General features: G+C 30.5%; 4 protein-coding genes across 5 annotated transcripts; 1 reads left to right on the top strand and 3 right to left on the bottom strand.

Annotated features, from left to right (window-relative positions):
• Window positions 1-3,350: 3,350 nt before the first annotated feature.
• On the bottom strand, window positions 3,351-10,320 carry LOC107195066 (lysine-specific demethylase 8-like). Its single transcript, XM_015584835.1, has 7 exons — window positions 10,184-10,320; window positions 5,571-5,715; window positions 5,320-5,497; window positions 5,067-5,231; window positions 4,222-4,439; window positions 3,987-4,139; window positions 3,351-3,608 (listed from the first exon to the last, which is right to left on the bottom strand). Exons 1-7 carry the CDS (start codon window positions 10,318-10,320, stop codon window positions 3,351-3,353), a joined length of 1,254 nt encoding a protein of 417 aa, XP_015440321.1.
• A 73-nt stretch (window positions 10,321-10,393) lies between these two features.
• Window positions 10,394-10,948, bottom strand: LOC107195065 (UDP-N-acetylglucosamine transferase subunit ALG14 homolog; the record flags this gene model as incomplete). The annotated part of the gene is made up of 1 exon (XM_015584834.1): window positions 10,394-10,948. A coding segment is annotated over exon 1 (555 nt), but the record flags the coding sequence as incomplete, so codon positions are not given.
• Window positions 10,949-11,513: 565 nt separating this feature from the next.
• LOC107195077 (negative elongation factor D) lies at window positions 11,514-18,734 on the top strand. Its single transcript, XM_015584847.1, has 12 exons — window positions 11,514-11,549; window positions 12,394-12,577; window positions 13,397-13,616; window positions 13,706-13,813; window positions 13,899-14,048; window positions 15,166-15,296; window positions 15,379-15,566; window positions 16,679-16,931; window positions 17,007-17,217; window positions 18,247-18,387; window positions 18,459-18,588; window positions 18,677-18,734. The coding sequence occupies exons 2-12, from the start codon at window positions 12,399-12,401 to the stop codon at window positions 18,709-18,711; spliced, it is 1,746 nt and encodes a 581-aa protein (XP_015440333.1). The 5' UTR covers window positions 11,514-11,549; window positions 12,394-12,398; the 3' UTR covers window positions 18,712-18,734.
• Window positions 18,735-18,762: 28 nt separating this feature from the next.
• LOC107195078 (ATP synthase subunit epsilon, mitochondrial-like) lies at window positions 18,763-21,898 on the bottom strand. Of its 2 annotated transcripts, XM_015584849.1 has the most exons (4): window positions 21,718-21,898; window positions 21,454-21,584; window positions 20,076-20,101; window positions 18,763-18,928 (listed from the first exon to the last, which is right to left on the bottom strand). In XM_015584849.1, the coding sequence occupies exons 1-3, from the start codon at window positions 21,744-21,746 to the stop codon at window positions 20,091-20,093; spliced, it is 171 nt and encodes a 56-aa protein (XP_015440335.1). In that variant the 5' UTR covers window positions 21,747-21,898; the 3' UTR covers window positions 18,763-18,928; window positions 20,076-20,090. The 2 variants fall into 2 exon arrangements, with proteins under 2 accessions (XP_015440335.1, XP_015440334.1); XM_015584848.1 differs by lacking the exon at window positions 20,076-20,101.
• Window positions 21,899-24,022: the final 2,124 nt, after the last annotated feature.

Below are 24,022 nucleotides of genomic sequence, written 5' to 3'. Positions count from 1 at the left end.
TCAGACATGAAAATCGATAGAATATTAAACCGACAGAAAGTTATTGTTTTCGATGTATCACTCGTCGATGTTCACACCCTTCGATCGGGTTAGGAGAAGAAAAGAATACCGGCAACATTCCGGCAGTTGCTTTTCACGGATAAGGTCTGCAGAACTGTACCTGGCTAGTATTGTCCGTAACCATTGTGCTTTACAAAAGACCCAGACACCGCCCTTCGAATTTCTTTCACTTGTCCAGCGACCGCCGGACACGGAAATTCGTTTTTTTTTTCGTCGCACGTCAAACCACCATTCATGCGTTTCTCGAGTAACGCTAAAAGCAAACAGGAGTATAGGAGCCGCCCCGTATGCTGGCCAAGGCGCAGAATCGAGCGGCAACGATTACGGGAAAATAGGGGTTGCATCGCTGCCTTCCTCACCCCCGTTTATAAACTGTCCTTGTTCCACCTGCGGCAAGTCAACCGATTCACCATTCTTTATCGTCACGTTGCGCAAGCGCCTATCTAACACGACGGCACACTCTTATTCCGTCTGTTACCTATCGTCTCTCTTTCTCAGTGTCACAATCGCACGCATTAAGATTAACCGGGTTCCACCATGTGCGAATTACCGACCGAGTAAATAAGGTAAACATACCGATTATAAAACGGTTTTAGATGGTGTTGATCGATGATCATCTAATTTGAAAAATGTAATGTATTAACCTTCAAAGTGTGCATACCATTCGATAGACCAATGTTTTGTGATCACGTAATGAGCCATAAAATGTATATTTATCTATATTGTGAATAACTAAATAATATGGTTGAAAAATTGAAGTAAGGACCTGTACGTATTATGAAATACCATGACCCGGTGTTTCATATTGAATGTCCCTATTTTGAAACGATCACTCATACATTAGAAATGACGTTACGTACGTGTGCATAGAACATTTTTGATAACATCAAATTTACATTAGCATTTTATAAAGAGCTTACAACTACAAAAACAATATCGATCGATAACTTTTTAACGTAATATATGTGTCTTTAGGCCAAAGTATCTTGCACAGATAGTATATGTATTTCCCAGATAACATCACGATATGTATGAAAAATTAAATAAAAATCAATCAACATATATATCCAACCATTTGTAAGGAATGGGTTAAAACCCAGATAGCACATGACGCCTTAAATACGCCTATTTTACGGCTATTTTAGGTCTAAGGCGCCTTTAAGCCGTCTTCAAGCCGTCATGTGCTATCACACAGATAGCACATGGAGACCTTGAAGACGTCTTAAAGGCGCCTTAGACCTAAAATAGCCGTAAATTGGGCGTCTTGAAGGCGTCGTGTGCTGTCTGGGAATAAAATTTAATTTATTATACTTATTTTATGATATTTTAATTCAGAGGAACTTTTTCTATTTATTTTACGTTGTAAAAAACAAATACAATAATACTATAATGAAAAATATATGTATAATTAAATGTATATTGTGATGGGTTAAGGAAAATTATAAAAGCAGTCAGTAAGTAGCCGTTTATTAGTATTATTACATTCGGGCAAATGGTATGTTTGAAAGCACTAAGCACTAAGCAGTATGTGTTTTACTTAAAACAAAACAGCTGACGGTTAATGCTTTCTGTTTTTAACAGTGAGACGCATCCAACAAACTATATAATATATCGTCTTTTATATTCTGTTTTAGAAAATTATCTAAGATATTCTGTTTTTTCTTCGCTTATGTAAAATTGAGTATACAGAGCTAGCGTTTTCTTTCACTAAATGTTTGTTGAAGAAATTAACAATAATATGCTTGTTATATGAATTTTCTAAAAATATTTATGAACTTCTTATACACTGGAATAAGGCCAATATGACGACATAATGTAAATACTATTTCACAGTAATTGAAGCGCTATATTATCTTATTAGATAGACCATTTAGCCCTCTTTCAAAAAAATGTATTAAACACTTTGTTGTCACGTCACATCAATCGAAAATATAGTATTATTAAAATTTCAATGTCATACAACTTTACGTTTACAAAAAGAAGACATTCGAAGTATCACTTGTTGAGTATTATTTTTGTAGCATTTTGTGCAGAAAATTTAAAAGAATTTTGCTTCATTTAATGCATAACAAATCCAAGAAAACGTAACTGAAAATATTTCAAGTAAGTTACAATATTAAACACAAACACGAACATGTAATATATTTTCTGATAAGTAGTATCGCACACATTTTTACCTGGAGCCTAATGATCGGTGGAAAGGCTTCCTCTGTCGTCATTCCCAAATAATAACTGTGTGTTTCGTTTGACAGACTTTGCATATACGTATATTTTCTATGCTCCATACTGAAAACGTAGGTCAGAGGTTATTTATAGCATTGTGTTTTATTCTCATACACGCTTTTGTGCTACATTTGCTTTAGTGATTTGTATATACGTATTTTATTTAAATCAATTAAACGTTTCTTAATATTTAATTTTTAACAGAAAATTCAATCTGCAAGTTATAAAAAATAAATCACAAATACAGTAGAAACCATTCAATCTTTCGATTTTGTCCTTTTTAGCAAAATTGTATTCAGTGGAACAGTCATAATTCAAGTTTCAATTAAGGAAATGAGTATACTTCTCAATATCATTTGTTAAAGCATCTTATTTAAGACTAAGCTAAAATTTGTCAATTATTTGTTGAAGAAAAAATTATGCTCAACAGAGTCATATTTGATCAGCATGTCTTCAAACAAAATAAAGAATATAATTCATATTTATACTTAATTTAATTCCATTATATTGTGTTTTGTAATACAAAAAAGAAGCAAGTGAAATACAAATAGATAGAATGTAAAAGAAATTGGAAGAAAATAGTGTACACAAAAAGAATGAGTACAGAATAGAAGAAAGATTATTACATATTCAACTTGCTGCATGTATACATGAATACAAATATTTTCAGTGCTAGTAGTTTGTATTTATTATAATTATGCAAACTTTCTCACCGGTAAAAAAAGGAAGACATTCTTTCTAAACAATAATCATTGCATTTCTTACTCTGAAAGTATATTTATTGTATACATATGGCACAACTTATTACTACTTGTAACAAGAGTTTCAAATAAAATAACATATATTACTAGAATAAGACTTATACCTATTTGGATAGAATAATCACTCCTCCTAAGAATATGCATTAACTTTACAAATTCTATATCCGAATTATAAATACCTTATTATTATTACATTATATCACAGATTTCTTTATTAAAAATGCTTTTATGCATCATACATATCAATACATATTTACTTAATGTTAAATAATTCAAATCCTCTTCTGCTATTTTGAAAGACTATGTTTAATTCCACCAAAAGCTTATTGAGAAGCTTGGAGTTAAAGATGTTACATGATGCCACCATTTTGGAGGAATATAAAGTATTTCTCCTGGTTTCAAATAACTCACAAAACCTTTGGCTTTAATCAAGTTTGGCCACTTCTCATAATTTGGATTCAGAGGATCTACTTGCGCTGTATTGTTGAGTAACCTTGTATCATATGGATACAAGTTAGGAGAATCCTTCGGATGATACAAGATAACTCTTTTATATCCAAATACCTAAACCCCGAAAAGCAATAATCACTTCAAATATAAATACTTTTTGTTCTCAAGTAAAAACTTTTTAAAATATATTGTTTAATCCTCTGGGACACAATATTTGTTATATTTACACATATTCTAAACTTTGATCACAATTCTTTTATTCTAAATTATTATGTTTTAGTTTTGTTATGCAGTATGTGTTTTTAGCAAAGTAGTAACAAAAAAAAATTATTTTACTGAGGAAAATTGTTTGGGGTAGAGTTTTACTTTACATATGGTTCAGTGGGTTAACATATTTAATATTATTTGACAATTATGAATTTAAACTATGATTTAGTATTTTCATTTCTTGTGAAGTAATATATAATTTAAATAAAAAATCAATGTTTATACCTGACACAACAGATTATTTTTCGGATCAAAATGTAAAGGCGAAACAGTTCCACTAGGTCCAAACCAAGCATTTATGTCTGGTTGTTCCACTTCTTCATTTTCCGAAAAATTGCAGTATTCAGGTATTGTAAAATCATACTTTAATTCAGGAATCTAGAATTATTATTGTATAGCTACTATCATGTTTAATAAAGTTATTATAAACTTAATAAGTACCATAGGTATATGTAAAAACCTGCTCAAAAAGTTGATGTTGAGCCAAATATCCAACTTTTTCATGTTTTGTTAGTACATGTTTTTGCAAAAATTCTGAAAATGTAACAAGTTGCTGAGACCAATCTTCATCAGTATAACGTGATCCAATTTCGATAGGTACCGTTCGATTTCCTACTATTTTGCTTAAATAATTTATGTTTTGCCATTCTTCTAAAGCTTTCCAATGTTTAATACAGCCTGGAATTATTATGTACATATAACAAACAACAGAATAAATCAGTTTCTGACAAATTAAATAATTTATGTTTTGCCATTCTTCTAAAGCTTTCCAATGTTTAATACAACCTGGAATTATTATGTACATATAACAAACAACAGAATAAATCAGTTTCTGACACTTTCAAACTTGTAAGCTTATGGCTACAAGTTTGATGCAAGATTTGCTATAAACAACTTGCACGCACATTGGGAGCAACATATGCAGCAAATTGGCTTGCGTAAACCTTGTTCCAGTTTTAACCTCAATTTTACGTAGGTCATCTTGCAAGCCTTTTGCCAATTTGCTTTATCATTTTGTCAGCTGGCATTGCCTGCAAAACCTAAGTCAAATGCATAAACAGATGACTATGGTTTGTTAGACAATTTTTGTAATTTATTACTGGCAATTTGCTCGAAACTTGTATACAACTGGTTATCAGGGTTATTAAAATTTTCTATGAATACATTTATATTTATTTAGACTGTAATTCGTTGTGCTAGAATAACAGTAATAGTAAATAATTATATTGTTTAATGTATGTACTTTATCAATTTAGCAAAACATAATTTTTAATATTCTATGAATAATATAAAAAATTAAATAACCTTTTAATAATGCTGGAACTTTTGGCTTGAAAATTTCTTTGTAAAATAATTCCATTGATGGTTCATTATACTGAATAATGTTAGTAAAGCCAGGAAGTACAAATTCAAGTAAACTTTCAGAACCACTAATTAAGTCCTTTAATGTTGATGCCTCCAATACCTCTGCTGCAGAATATTATAATGGAAATATATAATTTATTGGTTTTAGAATAAATTTAATATATTAGATGTACTTTGGCTCATTAATACTTACAGTCAGTATGATTATTTAGATGTGAAGCTATTGTTGGTAATAAATAAGGCATATTTGGAAGTGGTGAGCCCAATAAAATACCTTTATCAATTTGCTGAACAATATCTTTTAATAAAATCCCTTTATTCGTGGTCTCCTTAGCATCAATGTCATGTTGTTGAAGTTCCAGTAATACAGCCTATAAATAAGAAAATTTAGTCTTTTTCAATATTTATTATACTAGAATCTCTAATAAAAATGTGCTAAAATACCTTTAAAATTGTACATAGTGAATAACAGTATCTGTACTCTATTGGAACATCCTTCCAATATCCTGAATTTAATGTTTCCCATGTTTTGTCCAAACATGCTTCAACTAAAATTAGCGAATTGTTTACCCACTTTTTTGATAAATCTCTGAAAAAAAAGTATTAAGACTCTTTTTAAAAGAAAAGTGTACATGTATATTTTATTTGATTTCTATATGAAATCTATGTCTACACTAGGTATTATATTCAAAATTGTACTCATGCTTAAAATGAATCTCTAAAAACAGAACATACAAATATCTCTCACGGATGTAGTAATAAAAAGATAAGTGAGGAATTCAAGTAGTTTTGCCCAATAAGAATACTGAACATCATCTTAGACACAATATAAGAAATTTTATATAAAACTCTGTTTTCTATTACGACGTAGAAGTTGTTTAGCCACTTGTTCTAGGCTTCAGAGTTTAGAGTACTCCAAATCAAAATCGCTGTGAAAGAATTGTGCTAACAGGACCAACTGCATGTCTTGGGTGTTTTACCTTGTATTTAACTAAAATGTATAGACGTTACAAACCACTATTTCATTACTTATACAGAGTGCCCCCAAAAGCATAATACAACCGGTCGGGTGGTAATTCTATGAGAAAAAATAAATTAAAAAACTGATAAAGTTTGTTCATTTAAGATTTTGTTTTAAGAAAATCGATTTTGAAAATTAATTTGTAGCATATTTTAAAATTTTATCATCTCAAAAACGAAACCTTAAATGAAAAAATGTTATTCTTTTCTTTCCACTTATTTTTGTATGTAAAATCACCAGCCAGTTGGTTGTACCACAATTTTGGGAACACCGTATTTAATAAAACGCATTCGATTATTAGGAAAATAACAGTTTTATTGTGATAAAATAAGAATCATAAATTCTGATAGTTATATGATTATAAAACTCAGATATCACATGACGTCTTGAAGACGTCCATTTTATAGCTATTTTAGGTCTAAGGCGTCTTTAAGCCGTCTTCAAGGTGTCATGTGCTATCTAGGTATGTATTAATACTCGGCACAGCAATCATGGTACGAAAAAAGTTTATGTACTAACAACATATCCGATTTGAATAAATGGTAAAGAAATTTAAAAAAATAAGTTATTACCTTGAATAACTTTAATATAAAAACTCACAATTTTGCTCACAGAACGCTGTCACATATAATCCTGCTGTTCTTTTCGGTTCTATATGTATATGACCTTGAATGAAGACTGTATTTCAGTAACTATTATGCGTTTAAATATTTTTATTTAGTATCCAACGCATTTAAATTTTATATCTACTTTTTGTGTATTTCCCATTTCTTAAGAAAAAATTATTTCAAACTTTTGAACTAAATTTTATCCGAAGGAATGCAAACATGAAGAATAAATAAGGAGAACAGGAGGGTCAACTGACCAAATTACGTATCAAAATTTATCACAAAACGTAATAAAAGTAAAGGAAATGAGGATACATAAACAGGAATTGCATGAAAATTTTTTCATTGAATTGTTATTTCGAAAGTGTGATCGATTGTGTAAATGATTGTATACGGGTGTTCGGGTACCGGTGTCAGAACCTTTTATGGGTCATTCTACATGTAAAAATAAGATAGAAATCAAGAATAACAAAATCGCCTTGAAGACTCCGTTTTCGAGTTATTAGTTGTCGAAAAAACATGTGCGTTGAACATGTGAGGTGAAATACGTCTGGGGCGATGGGTTATTGTACTGCGAAGACCCGTGGGTCAGTTGATTCACGGACTCAGTCGATAACCGTCAGTGCCGTAGCCATTTGGAAAGGCCCCCGTACCTTATAGTCATAGTGGTGACGTACGATACCTCGTTGTGCTGCAATTATTTTTTTCTAAAACTTTCTGTAACATTCTATACGAATCGTTACACGACATTAAACTTAACTACTTGATAAAATCCACAAGGGCTCACTACTCCGCCTTGGGTAATTCCACACAAGTCGGATACTTTCTGGAGTAATTTTGATTTATTGTCAGTTGAAACTTGGATATGTCTTTAGTGATATATAAACGTACTTGAAAGGATTATTCAAAATTTTTGTAATTGTTGATTTTACAGCTGTTTATAGTATAGTGTCAACTTTGTTTCAATAAATTAAAACTGTTAAACTAAGTAACTGATCAAAATGAGCTTCGTGGGTGCTTACAGTGGAGACATAAGAGTACTTAATAAAAATTATTTCAGGTGAAACAAATATTTTTTAACCGATAATTTTGCAATTTATTTTAAGAAATTCAATATTATGATAGCAGAGCATGATTTAAACATTTGAAAAAAGTTAGGATAGGGCCAAACAGCGTCAACTCAACATGTATCGGTAACATTTTTTTTCCTGCTCCTCGAGGAAAACAACGTAGTTTCTGCTTTCTATCTCGAAGCAATGGGTACATTGATGGTCCTCTTCTCTTCGGACCCTTTCAAGTCGATACACGTAATGTCTGTTTTCTATCTCGAAATTAAAGGGGCACGCGCTTCAGTGAAACTGCATGACGGTTCGCTTGTTGCACTTCTGCAAAGCACATGTTTTCCTAGAACGCTGGTTTCTCGTTACCTAAATCTTGTTGTCGTGGTGGGAGTGAACTAACAATGTAACGATGAGGAACTACTTGGAGGTACTGGAAGCTCCTTCGAAAAAATTCTGTCAACACTTTCTATGACCTTCAATGACTTTATGTAATAGGTCGTTGAACTCATTTTAAGCTTCTCTATCCTTCTAGAGAAATAAAAACATACCGATCCATTAAAAAAAAATGTAAGTTAACTTAAAATATCCAAAGTACCTCCACCTGCAAAAATAATACTAGCACCATCGGATGGCTCTCTTCGTACTGTGCAATTTTGGTTAAACAAATATTTCTGTGAACCTTATAGTTTCAAAGATATCTGAGGTGGCAATAGTTCTTGCACCACCCTTGTATATACACTGGGCGTCAAAATTAAGGGACCACTAAAATTAGACGAAAATATGGGCCATGTTCGAATGACTATATCTCCGCGAAAAATAGTTATAAAAAATATTGTATACGACTATTTTGTAGCCTGAAGTTTCTAGTTTTTGAATAGAGAATTCAAAAATTATTTTCAAGTAGTTTGTTCCTCTTTTTTTTTAAGATGAAGCGTAGCAAGAATAGACGTTGGCTTGTAACGTTAGTACTGCGCACCGTCTCGCTGGCAGATGCCAGGGTACTCATCTCATTACACGGCGAGGAGATGCAATGGAAAGGAAGAATTTCGGTAAAAAAAAAAGCAAATTAAGTTCAGTAAAAAAAAGAGTGCATCTATCACAATAACTAAGGAAGGGTAGGATGTACACAGCATCTGCACTCTCTCATCACTTCGCATTGTGCACTTGTTGTCATTGCGAAGAGATTGGCTAGAAATGTGTTTGCTAAATTTCTGAAATCTCTCCTTTCTTCTAAAATAAAGTGAAACTAAAAAAGAAACAGTTCAAACGCTGCGAAATCGTTTTAAAGAGGAAACGTACCGCAAAAGAGTCATTCACCAATTTTTCAGACCATATCGCAAGTTTCACTATCGAGGGCATAGGGTGAAAAAGATCTGATCAGTTCGGCCTTTGGCAGAGGGGTTACGTGTACTTTTAACTTGAAAAAAACGTGGACACATGGAAGATTCCACGATTTTTTTTTAAATGGCATCGTGTTTTGTGAAAAATGGTAATTATGCAATATTTTACGTTATTTTAAAATGGACTGTATACGACGAAGAAAAATTTCAACAAATTGGCAACTGAAGACCTTTAAAGAGAAGTCTCTCAGCTTTCCAAAATTCTTTTGGAATTTTCTATACGATCATGCGTTCGCAAGTTACAGGCGCTCAAATTGGAAAGTGCCTTTTCTCATATGATGACGAATACCTCAGCCAATAAAAATTGTACAACAAAATTAAAAAATCGAAATTAAAGAGAAAAGTTTGTTCTCTAAAAGTATTCCATTGGGATTACCAGAAAAAATTTTATTTAGCCCACGCATACTCTCAAAGTTGACCAATATTTTTTAACATTCGCTTGCTGCGCTTCATCTTTAAAAAAAGGAGGAACAAACTACATGAAAATAATTTTTGAATTCCCGATTCAAAAACGAGAAACTTCAGGCTACAAAATGGTCGTATACAATATTTTTTATAACTATTTTTCGCGGAGATATAGTCATTTGAAAATAACCCATATTTTCGGCAAATTTTAGTGGTCCCTTAATTTTGACGCCCAGTGTAATATTTTAAACTCCAATTAAATGTTTTATATTTTTTATCTCTACATCATTTTCGAATTTTAGTATACATGAATGCTATTACTATAAGAATAGCAACAAGCGTATTAAAAACAAATATTACTTGTCATAATAATTCAAACTATTTGATTGTCTGTATTATTTAAATTTTATTTTAAATACTTTTTTCATTTTCAAATCAAGGAGAGATATTTATATGGTCTGTTTATAATGACTTTTCTACATAAAATAACATTGCCGAAAATTTTATAATTCCAATTGTGAAATAATATAAGTCCGAATAACATATAAAAGCTTTTATTTACGTTTTGTTTTCACTGAAGGCTTTTAATCTTTCTATTATTGGTGGTAAATGTGTTTTCATTTTAATTGGTAAATCATTTTCTATGACTTCTATTAATTCCCATGGAATCAGCTTTGCGATAAACATGTAATTATACATGTTTCAACAGTGATAAAGGTATATTGCTAAAAATAATAAAGCTTGTATTAAAATTATTTTACTCGTATAAATAAATTGATTTTTTGTACATAGGTTTACTTAATGCTGGCCATTGTACAAATAGATAATCAACTATGTAATACAACATTTTTCCACTTAATGATAGTGTTTGAACTCTACAAAAACTTTCAATAAATATTATAGTAGTTTGTGTAATACAAAATATTTTAAACAAAAATGTGACAATACACAAAGGGACACAAATCCCTGGACCATTACATAAAACTAAATCTGGACATTCTGTCCACAAGAGTGGTATCGATTCCAATGTTGCACAAATTGTAGTATAAACAGATGTATAATATGACTGATGAATTTCTCTGCTTCTACGTATATTTATTATTTTATAATCTGTATTATCTTTTTCTAAATCCTTTACTTTTTCTTTACTCATTACATCAGTATCAGCATGTACATATATTCTGGGTGAATAATTTTTAAAATTCAGACAATTAAGAATTCTTATCATTTCTGCAGTGTGTCCACCAGACCCTAATATTATTATTGTTTTGATACGATCAACATGAACAACTTGTTTTTGTTCTTTTCTAAATGTGCAAAGTATCATAAAGCATACTCTTGTAAGTATGACAATGCAAATAGTTACAAAAATATAAACACAGTATATTGTATGCATTTTCTTGATATAACCTGTAAAAATTACGATAAAAGAATAAAAAATGTTATATACATAATTAATTTACTTAATTAATTACTTATTATTATATGTTTACATTTTAAATAATATTTATACATACATATGTATATGACTGATATAAACATACCTACTACCTATTATTTTTTTACCTAATATAGTGATAGTACAGTAGTCAGCATAATAACAGCATAATTAACACCACGATATGAAAACATTAAATAACAACTAAAAAATTTGTATACCTTACATTTACTGCCACGTGTGGGTTCAAAATTCTATGCACTATTTTCTTAGCGTATTACTGCCTATCCATTGCTGCTATGCACTGCATAGTATGCAGTCCTAATATGTATACTCTACACTGTAGACTCTACCAACTTGGCAGTAGAGACAGTAGAGTGTGAGAGGATAGAGTCGGCTGTGACACCATATAACATATGTACTTACGTTGTTTGTAAAGTACATAAGAACTTTTATTCATTGATACAATTTCTGCTATAAAAAAATAAAAGTAAGTACTTCATAGTAGGAAATATTATATACATATACAGAAAAGCGTTTATCATAACCTAACCTAATCGTATATACTTTCTATAAATACTTAGTATGTATGCATACAAGTTGGTAAGGTTTTGTGTTTATTACATTACAATCTTAAATATTTGTGATTTTAATGTAAATATAACAATTCTTGATACTATTTATATTGGGAAACTATTTAAAATTATTTTTATAAATAATAATTTTTACATAAAGTAAAAGTGCATACTGTTCTATGTAAGTTACAATAGACTGACAATAACAAAATGCTCTGTTATGTAAATAAGTATTTTTAATAAGAATTTCAACATTCAGTGCATAGCACTTACCCGGATAACCAGTTGTGTATAAATTTCGAGCAAATTGCCAGCAATAAATGACAAAAGTTGTCTAAGAAACCATAGCCACCTGTTTCCGCATTTGACTTGGGTTTTGCAGGCAATGTCAGCTGACAAATTGGTAAAGCAAATTGGCAGAAAGTCTTGCAACATGACCTATGTCAAATTAAAGGCATAACCAGAACAAGGTTTGTGCAAGTCAATTTGCTGTATATGCTACTGTGGTTGCTGTCAATTTGCTGCCTATGTTGTCAATGTGCATGCAAGTTGTTTATAACAAATCTTGCATCTAACTTGTAGCCATAACCTTATAACAGGCATTGGACAATATTTGGGTTTACAGGTTTTACTAACTGGATACATATATAAAATTATTCTTGATCTTTTTGAGGCATTGCTACCTCTTTATATGGCATATTTCCTATTATTATTTATTTATTTGCACCAAATTATATAATCATTTTATAAATTTTTTAGACAAAATGGAATCTGATTATGATGAAAATCATAGTGGTTGGACAGATGAAATGGCCAGAACAAATGAAGATTGCGGAGGAGAAGATAGTTTTGATAATCCTCAAGAAATCTTAAATGAATGTTTAGATAAGTTTAAGACACCTGATTATATCATGGAACCTGGTATATTTATGCAACTTAAGAGGTAGAGTATATTTTTAAATATAGTAAAATTTGTTTGTTACAAGCTTTTTTCTTGTCTCACAAATCATTGATTTGTATCACAATTGTTATTGTGAGATTCTAGAAGTAGTTATCTTACATATTCAATAAAACAATGAGTACCTTTAGAATTGCTGAAGGTTTTAGATTTCATGTTTCCGAAACAATTTAGTTTTTTAGGAATTAAAAAAATTAGTAACAGTTCTGTAAGTTGAGTGATGTTATGTAAATGACTTTTATGAAAAAAAATCAATTATGTTGTCATAATGGATTGTTTTCATAATTGTTTATTTAATAAAGTAAGAGAGGTGCAACTTAGTAAAATATCTACATAATAAAAAATGGTCGATTTGTAAGTTATAAATAGATACCCAGGTAGGTCTTTTTTTTTTTTGTAAAATGACTCAAAACGGCGAAGTAAATAACATGTAAATTTGTTGTTATTTCTGAGCAGTGTGACCTTATTAAGAAAATACTACAAAATATGATACAAAGAAGCTAAATTAATTTTTAAAAATGGAAATTTGTGCGAACATTTGTAATCTAATTATTGAAAATACATGTATGTATAGTTGAAATTTCTGACAATTTCATATGCTCAATACATTTGCAAATAAACTTAGAATTTCCAGTGCTATCAGTGTAAATACATTGCATAATTATTATTGTAGCACTGTTATCATATTTTGAAATAGTTTATATATTATTTTACATTTAATTTCCACAAGAATATTACAGGGTTAATATTATATATGACATATTATGCATAGTTTCATGTATTAACAATTTTACTGTTTTCCAGATATTTTCAAGCTGGTGGCAATCCTGAGCAAGTAATAGAATTATTATCAAAAAATTACACTGCATGTGCTCAAATGGCAAATCTTCTTGCCGAATGGCTCATTCTTGCTGGAGTGAAAGTTTCAGATGTTCAAGCTATGGTGGAAAATAATTTGAAAGATATGATATTGAAAACTTTTGATCCCAAAAAAGCAGATAAAATTTTTACAGAAGAGGGTGAAGTATGTTCATTAAGCTTTACATACATTTAACAATAAGAGGAACATACTGTTGAATGTATAATGCATTAAAAATTTATCCTTTGCATTAGACCCCTGCGTGGTTGACAGAAATGATACAACATCCCACTTGGAGATCTCTTATTTATAGGCTTGCTGAAGAATACCCCGATTGTTTAATGCTAAATTTTACTATAAAGGTATTGTAGACTTATTTACAGCTTAAAATCTATTTTATCGTCAGATTTTATATTTGAATGACATCTTTTTTTGTCTGTCCCATAGCTCATATCAGATGCAGGATTCCAAGGTGAAATTACAAGCATCTCAACAGCAGCACAACAAATTGAAGTATTTTCACGAGTTTTAAAAACTGCGATCGCTGGATTTTTACAACATACAGAAGATTGGCAGTCAAGTATACAGGAATGTGCGGTTAGTAATATGAATATATTCAATATACGAGGGGTTCATTGCAGAAGTGACCATACTAATAGTTTCTAAAGGTAAGTTTGTAGCACTTTCTGAGTTATTCCTCACCTGATGTCATATCGTTAAGTATTGATAATTCTATGGAAATAGCTTTAGTCATATATGCTGGGTTATGTCTGGACTATAACTGAAAAAATTCTGATAATAACACTAGGAAAATAAAGTTAACAGATTTTAATGTTTATATCTGTTATCGTACATTTTCCACTTTTTTTTCTGTAAAGATCAATGCTCATGAAAGCGATTAAAAAGTAATGGCCTTGTATAATGAAGTTCTTGTACCATGCTGTTGATAGGAAACTCCTAATATTTTGAACACAAGTTAAATAGGGGGTAAAAAATGACCCAGGTGGCAATACAATTGACCCGACTACTTTTTTCTGCTGATTTTAAAATTTAAGGAGAATCTAACTGTTGCTAATTTTAAACTTTTTTAAATGATGAACTAACATGGTCTTCTGTTTAATGCAATTTCTAAGACTGTTTTGGAAAGATAAAACAAACAGGAATATATGTACATACATTCCATCTATGTACAAGTACAAATTGAAGAATCTTTTAGCCTTCTGTATTCAGAGAGTCTATTATAATCATGCTCTTAAACACATTAAAAATGGTAATAGATTTTATCTGATTCTAGATAATGACTAAATATTAGGTAGTAGTTGCAAGTAATTTGAAATAAATTATCAATGTAAAATATTGAAAGTAAGGTACAAGAGAACAAAGTTTTAAGAAAATTTCATTTTATTACACTTATGTATACTATTTCCCTTTAAAACTATATTCCTGTATTGTAGAATTCTTTTTCAATAATGGGGTATAATGCAAAACGATGTTGATTTTTTTAACCACATTGATACTTTTGATGAATCTGACTTGTTACATATTTACGACAAAAGGCTTAATAATAAATCTGGCATGTATTACAAGATGCAAAATAAAATTAAATTGGTAAAATTCTTCAAATACTTCCATAATTAAATTGTGCAAAATGTGTTGGAAATTGTAAATCGTACTTACACTACCATACTATGTACATATCGTGTTTTGTTAGTAGAAAATGGTATGTCACGGACAACACACGTACGTCTATAGTCAAGTGTTGTTACAAATCCTTGCTCAAGAATCACGTGGTGGATTCATGATGAAAAGGCTTTCCCAAGAAATCACCAAATGTGCTCAACAAAAGTAAGGGAAAAGGAGTTTAATATACTAAATCGGCATTGGATAATATACTTATGTATTTAACTATTTACTTACATATTTCTAGTCATCATGATGTTACCCCAATAACAATGGCACTAAATGGAGCTTCGAGTAGCCCTAGCGCGTGTCAAGCATTGGCATCTATGTTATCACGGAATACTTTAAATCCTGCGGACATTAGTGTATTATTTCGAAATTATTCCACAGCAGATCCACCTCCAATAGAATTACTTCGTAATCCACAATTTTTAGGTAAGAATATAAGTTTATAAAGTCCATTTAAAAGTTCTGTCCGTTTCATAATTATAATAATTCCTCCATAACGTTGATAATGCTGAGGAATCATTACGGGGGGAGGGGGGTAGATTCTTTTCTGTGAGAATCGAAACTACAGCTACCTACATGGGTTATAATCTACTGGTCCACTATTAGACTATGAAGATTCATTAAAATGAGTGCGAAATACATCTTGCAGTCCCATTGTTAGAAGCTGTATAAACAACACAGAATTACTGCAGTAATTGTTTCTTACTTGTGAGCACCAAGAAAACGGTAGCTTAAAGGTTTAACACTTTATGTACAAGGATTAATTTTAAGGATATTTTTCATGTGAAATAAGATTATGTATTGAAAGTGTAGATGTTAGGAATGAAGCAAAAAGGACATTATTTTTTCAACAATTGTCAAACATATAAACAAAAACTTTATATCATCTATCTGGAATCATTTATCCGTAAAGTATATCGAATCGTATAAAAAAGTTTTTTCTATAGTCATTGTTTACGATTTGTGTATAAATTTTTACAAAGAATATTACATAAATTGATTGAGGGTCATTCTAAGCGAAGTGGTCCAATATCGTTGCTCGACCATTTTTTAAAATCTAATTTTTTGTGTATCTTAATGATTTTTTGTTTGCATATAAGAATCTTATTTGTGTTGTGCGGAACGTCATTTCTTGCGGTTTCGGGGGTTCACGGAAATTAAAATATCTGAGTGTTTGCTAATCATAGTAAGACGGGACAAATAGCATCATTTCCGGAAAAGAACAAGCTATACTATTCTCCTATACACTTTTATCCTAAACCTAACTCTAATAGCCAAAATTTTGGTTGCAAAGTTCAATTGAAAATTTCAGTGTTAATAAAAAAAACCACATGATAAATTGAACATTGTATAAATAGAAAATTATATATGTATATAAAGAAACGGTTACAAGGAAAGAAGTCTCTTGTTTTACAATGTAAATATTACATGTCTAATTCAAAACGGACAGAATATTCAAATAAACCTAATAGTTATAGAAATACAAGAACATTGTTTTTAAAAACATGACGAAACTTACAATTTGTTTTTAATTGCAGAATTGTTAGTTGACGCACTTTTTAAGCCGGGTGTAAAAATTAATCCTGAACATAAGCCAAAGTATATATACTTATTGGCTTATGCAGCTAGTGTTTGTGATGTTTCAGCTAAAAAAGGACACCCACGTAAATTAAATAAAGATGAATTAAAAACAACTATTCAAGCAATTGAAAAAGTTCACAATATTTGTAATATTAATAAAGGATCTACTGAATTGGTAGCTGAGTTACATACTTTATACCAATGTATAAGGTATAGTTCATACAGTGTTATGATCTTACATATATTATATAATAAGAAATTTTATATTACACTACTTTCCTTTAGATTTCCTGTCGTAAGTGTGGGTGTAATTAGATGGGTAGAATGTACTGTAACAGAGCCATCCTATTTTAAATTATGCACAGAACATTGTCCTGTGCATCTTGCATTGCTCGATGAAGTTGTAGTCTGCCATCCACTATTACATCCAAAAGTGTTACAACTACTTGTACAGTTATTTGAAAGTAAACAAGATGAATTGGAGATACTTGTGCAGGTATGTACGTCCAATAATTTTTAAATAAGTTACAATTCAAGTTTTCCATGACAAAGTACTTATTAGTAGGAAATCTAACAATTTTGGATCCATTTTGATATGCAATAAAGATGATCTTTTTACACGACTGAAATATTTTTTCATCGCGAATGTGGTGTTGTTATGTCCTACTAATTGTAAGACTCAATAATACCAGTGCAGTCGTTATGCAATCGTTTCATTGATAAAGTCATTCGCTCATTATTGTCCCCTTCTCCCTATAGAGTCAATAACAAACAATCTATGTTCTATATATTCAGATTTTTATTTAAACTTCTTACAATTAAGGGCCTGTCCCACGCGTACACTCGTGAACAGTTTAGCTTTCCTCTTCTATTAAGCCCGACTGCACAGGCGTACATATGACAAAACTGTGCAATTATTTTGACCTGTACAGACGTCCGGAGCAAGTACGAAAAATCGTTTGATATGCCTGACCGGGATAGCCTGCTCAGGCAAACCGGAGTGTGTGTAGCAATGTTTAGTTCTGGCCTCACCGTAGAAACACAGAAAATGCGTGATTTTCCTGAAGAAAAGAGCTTTAAATAAATTTTTACATTCATTCGTAGATAAATAATTATGCCAATCTTAAGCGCAAACTGTGATTCATTTAACAAGTTTACGATTGAAGACACGTACAAGCGATTCTTAATTCATTAGAAGTCTACATGGCGTAAAGTATCTCTCCCATAGATAGGTCTGTTTTAAGTATTAAGATCAAAGTTTAACGTAGGTTTCTGAAATACATTACAAAAAAGTGTAGATTTATTAATCTTTTACTTTACGATTCTTGTTGCAAATACATGTGTCCAAATTACATTATCGTTGTTATTATGTCAAAAGAGGATTACCGATTAGTAATTAATATGTCCAATAAGTATTAAACCATTAATGTGAATCGCACCTATGATTTGTGATTATTGGTTTAGTATTTCGTATCGTTCAGGTAATAATTAATAAGAATTAATATTTTACTTTCATGTTGTATAGTTGGAAATGAAAAAAATGTTAATCGACAGAATGGTCAATTTACTAAGCAAAGGTTGCGTGGTACCTGTAGTATGTTATATCAAACAATGTTGGCAACGAGGAGATACAGACGTATCTTTAATTAGATACTTCGTTACAGAGGTATAATTGGTTTTTTTTTTCATTAATATGCAAGATATTAAATTATTTAATTATAACAAACAAATCATTAGGTTTTAGAAGCAATAGCTCCGCCATACACAGCCGAATTTGTTCAGTTGTTTTTACCTATGGTAGAAGACGAAGAAATCACAGGTACAATGCGCGGTGACAGCGATAATGACCTCGTTTCAGAATTTATTGGTAAGTATTATTCAACTTTACTGTAAAGCACAAAATAAAAACACGCCCACAGAAACTATGTACATAATATTGAAACCATACTTTTTAGTACACTGCAAAGCGCATTGCCCTACCATAAGGTGATGCTTTGTCACTCATCAAAGGTAGGTTGAATTGGAAAAAAAAAGTAACTTCACAATAAACATGTTTACTTCAGATGAGCATGTGTAGAATTATTATACATAAATTACTACTTTATTAAGCTTTGTTGTCTCTTTTTTCATGTATAATGTGTACGGATGTGTGAACCTAGGAAAAGGATGACTTCCTCTCATCTGTGATACCGCGTTTTAGGCATTTTCTGCAACAAAAACAGATACTGTCAACAAAATGTAATTTGTGCAAATTAATACATTTCTTGCTTTTGTTAATAAAGAAAAATAAAACGCTCTAATTTTTCTAATAGTACATTATATTGTTAATGACATGCCTATGGTAAAATTGTTAATTTTATATGCATGTATAATTTCAGAAAGTATTGTTACATGTTTTAATACACAAAAAATTCCTTCGTGTTATTATGCTTGAATCATATAAAATTGCAATTACAATATTTATCCATATAATGTTATTTCTTTATGGGGTTTGCGTTTCTTCTTATTTGATCACCCAGTGACTACTTGTTTATCTACATTGAAAACAAATAATTCATGATCGATTTATCGAGCAAATAATGTATATTAATGAAAAAAAATTTTTTTTTTTCATTTTAAACTAGTATGTTAATTAGATAAATTTACTGGATTATAAGACAAATTTATCGAGACATTTAGAACTTGAATTCTTTAGCTTTACTTATACTAGTCAATTATGTTGTGACTGTATAAACTTTTATAGTTAATGAAAGCCTGCACAAACAATACTACTCTTACTATAGATTATCATATCATCTTACTGTTTTTCAGAAAATACCATCAACGCGACTGACGATGTAGAGATTAAAAGTAGAAATGACCGTCATTCAATCTTAAGACTTTAGTGTATATTTTTTCAGCTCGTTAAAAGATTATTACACAGATATTCTAAGTGCTCAATTCACATTTTTTTAACACTCTGTATAAATGACAATCATGCAAAATAGTCACACAAGGTTAAGTGCACGCATATTTCAAATGAGTACTGAACATAATAGCACAGACGAGATATAAGAATAGGCCTACATAACATGCAATGTAATTTTCTGTCCAATACTTCAGGGGCATCAGAAGCCCCTGTATTATTTCAGTTCTTTGCTAGTGAAAACGGGGACAATAATATAGGTATGTATCTCTATATGCAATCACGGGCGTGTATGTGTGCTGTGCGTCATCACGGTGTCGAACGTAGTTCCTGAAGTCGAAAACTTTTATGTGGAATGCGCTCGAACCAGCGTGATTTTCGTGGGACTCCAATTCCCATAAAATGTTAGGTATATTCTTATATCTCATGTATGGTAATAGTAAACTTACAAGCTTATGTCACTATTACTTTTCATCTGTAATTAAACATTTTTGTATGTAATAAATCATTATTTAAACAAATGAACCATATGACTAAGACGGATTACATCTTCTTTTTACGCAAAACAGTAGGAAATAATAGAAAACAAGTTTGGCATCTAAATTTAGAAAATGTCTGATTATTACTGAAAAGCTTGCATATGAAAATGTTAGAATGATTGTTCTAAAAATATCAGAATAAAGATATATTCCTCACTACTAAACAAACTTCAAAAGTAAATAAATACTACATACATAACTCATTTAATTTTAGAAATATTTTAATATACACTCTTACTTTTTAGATTGTGTATAATATACAAAATTCCATTAACACGTTCAAAATGGGATGTACTATGGGTGGTACAGACATGACTGTGTCTTAAGTACTTAAAGTATAAATAATAGACCCACCCCACACCGAAGAAAACAAAAACAGCCCTGTCATGAATGTGTTAAAAAAGTAACAAGTGTAAATTACATGTATATTTTTACAGATGTAAAAAAAAAATAAATGTCTTGTTTTTTAGTTTTTTCATTTCCATTTGATAAAGAAGATATTACTCGTCTCACTTAAATGTACAAGACAAAGAAACAATGAAAGAAAACTACAATTATATATTGTATTCATTCTTCGTGAAAAAATATTATCAAATAAAAGTGTCTGACATTTGTATATAGTATCAAAAGTTGCTGTCATAAAGGTAGAAAAATCTTGTTATTAGAAATAATATGGAATAAATGATTTCCTTGGCTGAACAATGTTTGGTAAATACAGTGAATGATAATTCATGTAGTGGATGACTGAAATATATTGGGATCATCCGTTACCCATTTAACAAACTCATTCATTTTATTTTATTTCTAAAAAATTACATTTACAACTTTCAAAACACAATAAGAAGTATCACTATAATTTAGAATAATGCGTTCAAGCATCCACACAGATGTTTACTTTTCATAGTGGAAAATTACATGGATATACAATGGAGTCCGTTTATAGCGACATTCAAGGGACAGAGAAATTATGTTGCCGTAAACGAATATTGTTATAAGCAGAATGAAAAAAAAATATATATATATGTATATATACATTTTTTTTCCATCCAGTCCCACATTACTTTATATATATATATAAAGTAATGTGGGACTGGATGGAAAATATGGGAACCAAACTCCCCTGTGATATTGATATACTACTAAAAATGTAATTTCCATGAATACAAAAATAAATTATTTGTGTGTGCTAATCAATGTATTAACCTACTGGTTTGACATGAATAATCAAATGATTAAAATCATATGTAAATTAACTAAATAATGTAATACAGTTTCTGAATATACTTACTGGCAGGTTTACCATCTTTCCATTGAGTAAACCTTACGTTTACTTCATCGCGTTTTGAAGCTTTTGTCCTGAGTTCAGGCTTCAGAGCTTGCCTAACAAGTCTTGCCGCAATTTGTGAATAATTGATGTAACTAAAATATAGATGTTTTCTATTACTATACTAGAAAATTGTGTATTTAATAAAATACTGTCGAAGTTACATAACATTCTTTTAATATATTAATGTGTAATAACAACAAGTATTTTTTAAGAGAATTTTCTTACTTCAGTCCTGCTTGTCTCCACGCAGCCATTTCTACTGTTCTTTTTACTTTGAAATAAAGAAAATCCGGATTCAACCACACTACAGTGCAGAGAAATGGACAATGGACACTAAGGGACACCTACTTTCTGTTACTTTCGGTAGAGTTGCCACACAGCATATATAATGAGACCGAAGATCAGACAGTCAGAAGTAGCGCTGGAGTAGCTCCTCTTTTGCTCGCACATCGCAGTGGGAGGGGAGCTCGGTCGTATATACAGTAGAGTTCTGCATTGGGCGGGCTGAGCCTAGTGATGGGCACCATCGATAAATAAAACTATCGACTAACAACTATTTAGTCGCAACATACTATCGATTATTTAGTCGATAGTTTTTAGTCGACTGAAATTATGCTTTAGTGGTTACGTATAAATTATATCGTCAAATTTTCATAGCACCGTTGGTATATTTATCTTTTGCAAATTTATTAGTTCATAGATAGAATTTCAAAAATATAAGTGGTAAACAAGTTTTTTAAAACAATTACTAATATTCGATTTTCGATTGTTTGAAGGTCCTAGGTAAAAAAACTATTTAGTTGAATATTAAGTAGAAATAATAAAATTAAGAAAAAGTAATTAAACAGTAGTTGTCGAACAATTTATATAGACTGGAATTTTGAATTTTGGACGACTTCATTACTGGTGAAAGGTAGTACGTGCATCGTGCATCGGCATCTGACATGATTGGACATGATCCGACACTGTCTGACAGTCACTGCGATCGGCGCCACAGTCTGTGGCCCACAGATCACAGCAGATCACAGATCATCGTGGTGTAGACGGAAGTACCTACTGTTTTTTGTAACCTTTATTTGTCGGCGAACATACTATGTAGGTAAATGGTTAATACGGATTCGTGGGATTCGTGTCAGTTGGGCAATATGAGCTCATATTCTCAAGATACAAATTTATATTTAATGGTATGAACTTTACTTAGCAATATTGTCATAGTTTAGTATAAACAAACAGGAGGGAAAGGTCTATTCATTTTAAGTAATAAGTAGTTATAATAACTAAAACTTTAAAACGCATTCATGTCTTACATTGATAAATTAAACATATTTATAACTTTGAATAATCTAAATAGAACAAGCTTTTGTGAGATACTTACACAGGTACATATTAATACGAAAATGTTAATGAACATGATTGAAAGTAAAGTCATTGAAAATAATACACATTTGTAATTAACTATACTGTATTTATGTAGCACTTTAAGATAAATTTCTTTACTATATTTGTAGATTAAATAGTATTACCAGTTTTTGAAAAGTAACTAAAAAAATGATGTATATATAATATGTAATTTCAGATTTATTATATGAGAAGAAAATAAATTTTATACACAGAGATTAAAAAAATCCAAGGATACAACTATGAGAAGAACAATTTGGGGGTAAGATTATTGCTACTTAAAGAAATAAATTATTCATAATAATTTTATAATGACAAAACTTACAAAATCAAAGTTGCATTCTGAATTGAAATCCCACAAATCAATCAAGAAAGATTTAAACTTATTTAAACACAGAAAGTATTTGTATAATCCTGAGAATCACATGGAAACTCATATACTTCAAGAACAATGTTCATTGAATAATAACATTGTAGATACACAGAAAAAGAAAAAAACAAGCATGGAAAAATCAACTGTATACGACACAGAAGTGAATACAAAGACATCTATGACTTTAAGATCAACACAAAATAAAAACCAGTCAAGACATGCTGATTTATTTAATACAATTGATACTAATTGTGATGAAAAATTAAATAAATTTTCAAAGTCTGTTGGACATACTACTCTTTCATGTTGTAATTCTAAATTATTTGATAGTAATTTACATATTGGTTCTTCGTCACATCAAGATATGGTGGAACGTCATCAAAAACATGTTCATCGTGTTATTGAAATGCCTTCAAAATCAAAGCAAAAGAGTTTAGCAACTATCGTAAAGAAGCATAACAGTACACTTTTAAGAAAACAAAAGGACTCAAACATAAAAGAAACAAAGTCTGAAAAAATTGTTCTTAAATATTCTCAAGGAAGAAAGAAGTCAACAGGAACCATAAACAGTGTTAACATTATGAACCTAACTCATACACTTGAAGCAAATCAAGATGATTTAGTACCTTCATACACAAAATGTACAAGTAGTTTAATACATCAAGAAAGGATCGTAAAAGATAAAATGCTAAAAATTCCAAGGATAAAAAATATCAAGAAGGAAGATTTAAATCACGTTGAGTTGCACAATAAAACACA

Source organism: Dufourea novaeangliae, unplaced genomic scaffold, assembly GCF_001272555.1.
Source record: "Dufourea novaeangliae isolate 0120121106 unplaced genomic scaffold, ASM127255v1 scaffold50, whole genome shotgun sequence".
Classification (NCBI taxonomy): Eukaryota; Metazoa; Arthropoda; class Insecta; order Hymenoptera; family Halictidae; genus Dufourea; species Dufourea novaeangliae.
This window is presented reverse-complemented; position numbering and strand designations above follow the sequence as displayed.

What these genes read in the sequence shown, in the direction of transcription:
- LOC107195066 (XM_015584835.1), bottom strand. Translation starts at nt 10,320, where the DNA reads ATGTATAATTACATGTTTATCGCAAAGCTGATTCCATGGGAATTAATA. An exon ending in TCTAAATAATCATACTGACT is followed by an intron (nt 5,232 to 5,319) that starts GTAAGTATTAAT and finishes AATATTCTGCAG; the next exon opens with CAGAGGTATTGGAGGCATCA. An exon ending in AACATCAACTTTTTGAGCAG is followed by an intron (nt 4,140 to 4,221) that starts GTTTTTACATAT and finishes TAATAATTCTAG; the next exon opens with ATTCCTGAATTAAAGTATGA.
- LOC107195077 (XM_015584847.1), top strand. Translation starts at nt 12,399, where the DNA reads ATGGAATCTGATTATGATGAAAATCATAGTGGTTGGACAGATGAAATG. An exon ending in TGCTAAATTTTACTATAAAG is followed by an intron (nt 13,814 to 13,898) that starts GTATTGTAGACT and finishes TCTGTCCCATAG; the next exon opens with CTCATATCAGATGCAGGATT. An exon ending in CCTCGTTTCAGAATTTATTG is followed by an intron (nt 18,589 to 18,676) that starts GTAAGTATTATT and finishes CATACTTTTTAG; the next exon opens with TACACTGCAAAGCGCATTGC.
- LOC107195078 (XM_015584849.1), bottom strand. Translation starts at nt 21,746, where the DNA reads ATGGCTGCGTGGAGACAAGCAGGACTGAA. An exon ending in TGGAGACAAGCAGGACTGAA is followed by an intron (nt 21,585 to 21,717) that starts GTAAGAAAATTC and finishes TCTATATTTTAG; the next exon opens with TTACATCAATTATTCACAAA.